We start from the raw sequence: 3,281 nt of genomic DNA on the forward strand, positions 1-3,281 counted from the left end.
CCCCGTCACTTGGATGGGGACATGTGGGGAGATTCTGAAGAAGGTGAGGACCTGAGCCCCGACATTCTGCAGGGTGTCCTTTGCCAGAAGCGCCCTTCCTCCCCCTCTGGCGGGTTAGCCCCCCTTGCCTGGAGAACCTGTAGTTCCCCCCACAAAGTAGTCATCTGCGGGGGGCTGTTGATTCTCCTGAGGACCACCCGTGACTCTGTTTCCAGATCCGTGACGAGACCCTGAGGCTCAGATGTGACTTAGAAGGTGAGGGGCGAAGTGTGTCCCCAGGAGGCTCTGCATAGGACCGTTTGTGTCGCCCGCAGCCCAGGGGCCATATATGGGGAGGGTTAGGGTGGAGGTGATACCGAGTGCTGGCCGGGGGCCCCCGTGGCCGAGAGTGGATTCACAGGGTGACGGCCAGTGGCTCTGTCTGTGTTTGTGCAAAACTTGCCCACGCAGGAGGCTGAGATGCCAGACCTGTGGTCCCCGGTCCAGGCAGGTTGCCAAAGGCTTGGGGGGACCAGGGGAGTGTTGGTTGGATCTGCCACCTAGGCCGTCCCTGCCACTCAGCGGCCAGCCAGACGGCACGCCGTGGACCGCAGCTGCGTGGATTCCGTGGGTGACGGGCCCCGAGGTGTATCAGAACACTGACCCCGGAGCCTAGACGTGGGCCACGGCGTCCCTGGGGCTGGAACACCTGCCTTCCCGACGACGGGCTGGATCACGGCAGGGACGCTGTGGTCTGAGGTGGGGGGGGGCTGGACACCCACGCTTCCCGTACGGCCTCTGCTCAGCGGTGTCCTGTCGGCAGGTGGCTCCCCAGGGGTCCCCCGAGGCAGCTAAGCCATTACGCTGCTCGTGCAAGGGGGCATCTCAGCCCCGGTGTCAGGCTCAGGACGTGTCTCTCCCGGTGGACAGGACACTGCGTTGACTTCCAGTACCGGTGCTGACTCCAGTCCTGAAAACCCCAGCAGGGGCCTCTGCCGCGGTGTTTTTCTCCCAGCCTGATCCTTGGATCCGATCCCCACGAGTGAACTCTCAAGATCGTGCTGCCAGCAGGGTCACAGGAGCCCTCAGTCCTCGGGCGGTGGCGGATGAAATATTCAGTTTGACGGCTCCGCTCCGAGGGCGGAGGGCAGAGGGCGGACGGTGGAGGGGGACGCCTGCCTCCTGGCCCGGCCTCTTATAAAGAGGAGCCTGCTGGGCTGCAGAGCCCATCCCCTTCCCCCTGCAGCCGAGGTGAGCCCCGGGAGCTCGAGGTAACCCCTGCAGGGGCAGATGTGGGGGCGCCGCGACAGGGAGGGACCCAGACGGCCGGGGCTTGGGCTCAGGACGACGGTCTGAGGCCCCTGGAACTGAACCCTCAGAGCCCGACCTCCTCCCAGAGCCGTTTTCCAGGGAGCTGCCCGGTGTGGGGAGGCTTGGGGGGAGGAAGCGGGCGCTGCCGGGCGCCTGGTCTGGTCCCACCCCGGCTCCTCCCGCTGCAGGTGGACGGGAGCTTCGTCAGCTGGTGGCCGTGATGAAGGCCTGTTTGGTGCCAGGGGTGGCCCTCTGCCTCCTGCTGGGACCTCTGGCGGGTGAGTGGCAGCTGCTGTGCCCCTGGCCACTAGGCAGCGGGTGTGCGGGGGCCCGGGGGGTCCTGCCTGGGGGGCTCTCCAGAGTGACTGTCCTCCTCTTCCTCTGCAGGGGCCAAGCCGGTGCAGGAGGAGGGAGGTATCGTATGGTCCTCTAGTTCTCTCCTTGTGTGTGTTTGGGTGGGATGGGGTCTGAAGAGGGAGCCGGGTGGGGGCTGGATGGGGTCTGAAGAGGGAGCCGGGTGGGGGCTGGGTGGGGGCTGTCCCCCTGTCCTGAGCCAATGAAGCAGGAGCCTGGGTCAGGCCAAGGACAAGCTATGCAGGCAGAGGATCAGGAGCCTCTTCCCCGGGCCCTGCCCTCCAGCCTCCTGGGGACACGTACCCTCCCCGACCGGTGTCCTAGGCTTGCTCGGCCTCCTCATCCTCGGGCTGGACTCACCCCAGGGCCCCCCCACCTGAGTCCTGCCTCAGAGCAGTGGCATCTGGACTCCAGGGCTGGGGCTGTGGTCTCCGGGGAAAGCCCCCGGGCTGCGCCCCCACCCTCACCGAGGTGTTCCCTCCCTGCCCAGCGTCTCCAGGACGGGTGCCAGATTCCGCCCCCCTCCCGCCCTCTCCTCCTCCTCCTGTCCCTGAGCTGTCCCCCCCACCCCAACCAGGAGTCCCGAGAAGCAGACCCAGGCCATCACCCAGATGACAAGGCTCCGGGTACTTCCACAGAGGACCGGGGGTGGCCCAGGTCCCAGCTCCCAGCTGGGAGGGCCCCTTCACTGCCAGGGCGCTGCTGGCCACCGGCCACTGGCCACCTGCCCTGAGGCATCACGGAGGGGCAGCTCGGGGCAGGGCGGGTGGGGCAGCCACTGAGGCTGCGGTGTCTTTCAGGCCCCTATGCCGAGCCGCCCGCCATGCCCTACTGGCCTTTCTCCACCTCCGACTTCTGGAACTACGTGCAGTACTTCCAGGCCCTGGGGGCCTACCCGCAGGTTGAGGACCTGGCACGCACCTTCTTTGCTCACTTCCCCCTGGGGACCACCCTGGGGTTCCATGTCCCCTATCAGCAGGACTGAGCCCGCCTGGCTCCCCGGCCTCATGCTCAATAAATTCCCGACTTGAGATGCACGGAGCCTTCGGGTTTTCTTTCAAGAACGGCTCTAGTCAGGCCACGTTTCCTTTCTTATGTGACAAGCGCTCCAGGGCCCTGACTCAGGACCGTGCCTTACATGTCACCCTGTTACCTAAACTCACAGCCCCTCGGAGGGAGGTGCTGCAGGTCTCCTGGAGTGCAGGGGGGAAACTGAGGCAAACAGACACCAGGGCGCTGCCTGACTTGTTGACGGGACCTAGATCCAGGCGGCCACACCCCAGAGCCCTGGCCCTGGGTCACCGAGGTGTGCAGCAGCGGGACCCTCAGGGGCCGCCTGGGCTGGGACCCCTGCTGCCCCCCCTTCCCGCAGCGTGCTCCTGAGGGCCGTTCGCAGCAGGGCAGCAGGAGCAGGCCTGTGGGGAAGGGACAGGGGCTGGGTGCCCTCCGTCTGTAAGGGGAGGGTCCCTGAAACCTGGGTGCCCTGGAGGTCGGGGAGGTGGGGGAGGACAGGCAGGCCACCGGCACGGTGTCTGGGCCACCGCTCTGCAGCTCTGCAGGCCGTGAGCCTCCCGGGGAAGGGTACAAGCTGCAGGCCCTGCCGGTCGCGGTCACCTCGGGTCAGATGAGAAGCTGCT

The 3,281-nt window shown here is 66.6% G+C and overlaps 1 protein-coding gene across 1 annotated transcript; it reads left to right on the plus strand.

Annotated features, from left to right (window-relative positions):
- The first annotated feature begins 1,495 nt into the window (after positions 1-1,495).
- OTOS (otospiralin) lies at positions 1,496-2,661 on the plus strand. Its single transcript, XM_055300597.1, has 3 exons — positions 1,496-1,568; positions 1,678-1,704; positions 2,445-2,661. The coding sequence occupies exons 1-3, from the start codon at positions 1,511-1,513 to the stop codon at positions 2,627-2,629; spliced, it is 270 nt and encodes an 89-aa protein (XP_055156572.1). The 5' UTR covers positions 1,496-1,510; the 3' UTR covers positions 2,630-2,661.
- Positions 2,662-3,281: the final 620 nt, after the last annotated feature.

Source organism: Nyctereutes procyonoides, unplaced genomic scaffold (genome assembly GCF_905146905.1).
Source record: "Nyctereutes procyonoides isolate TBG_1078 unplaced genomic scaffold, NYPRO_anot_genome, whole genome shotgun sequence".
In the NCBI taxonomy this organism is placed as follows: domain Eukaryota; kingdom Metazoa; phylum Chordata; class Mammalia; order Carnivora; family Canidae; genus Nyctereutes; species Nyctereutes procyonoides.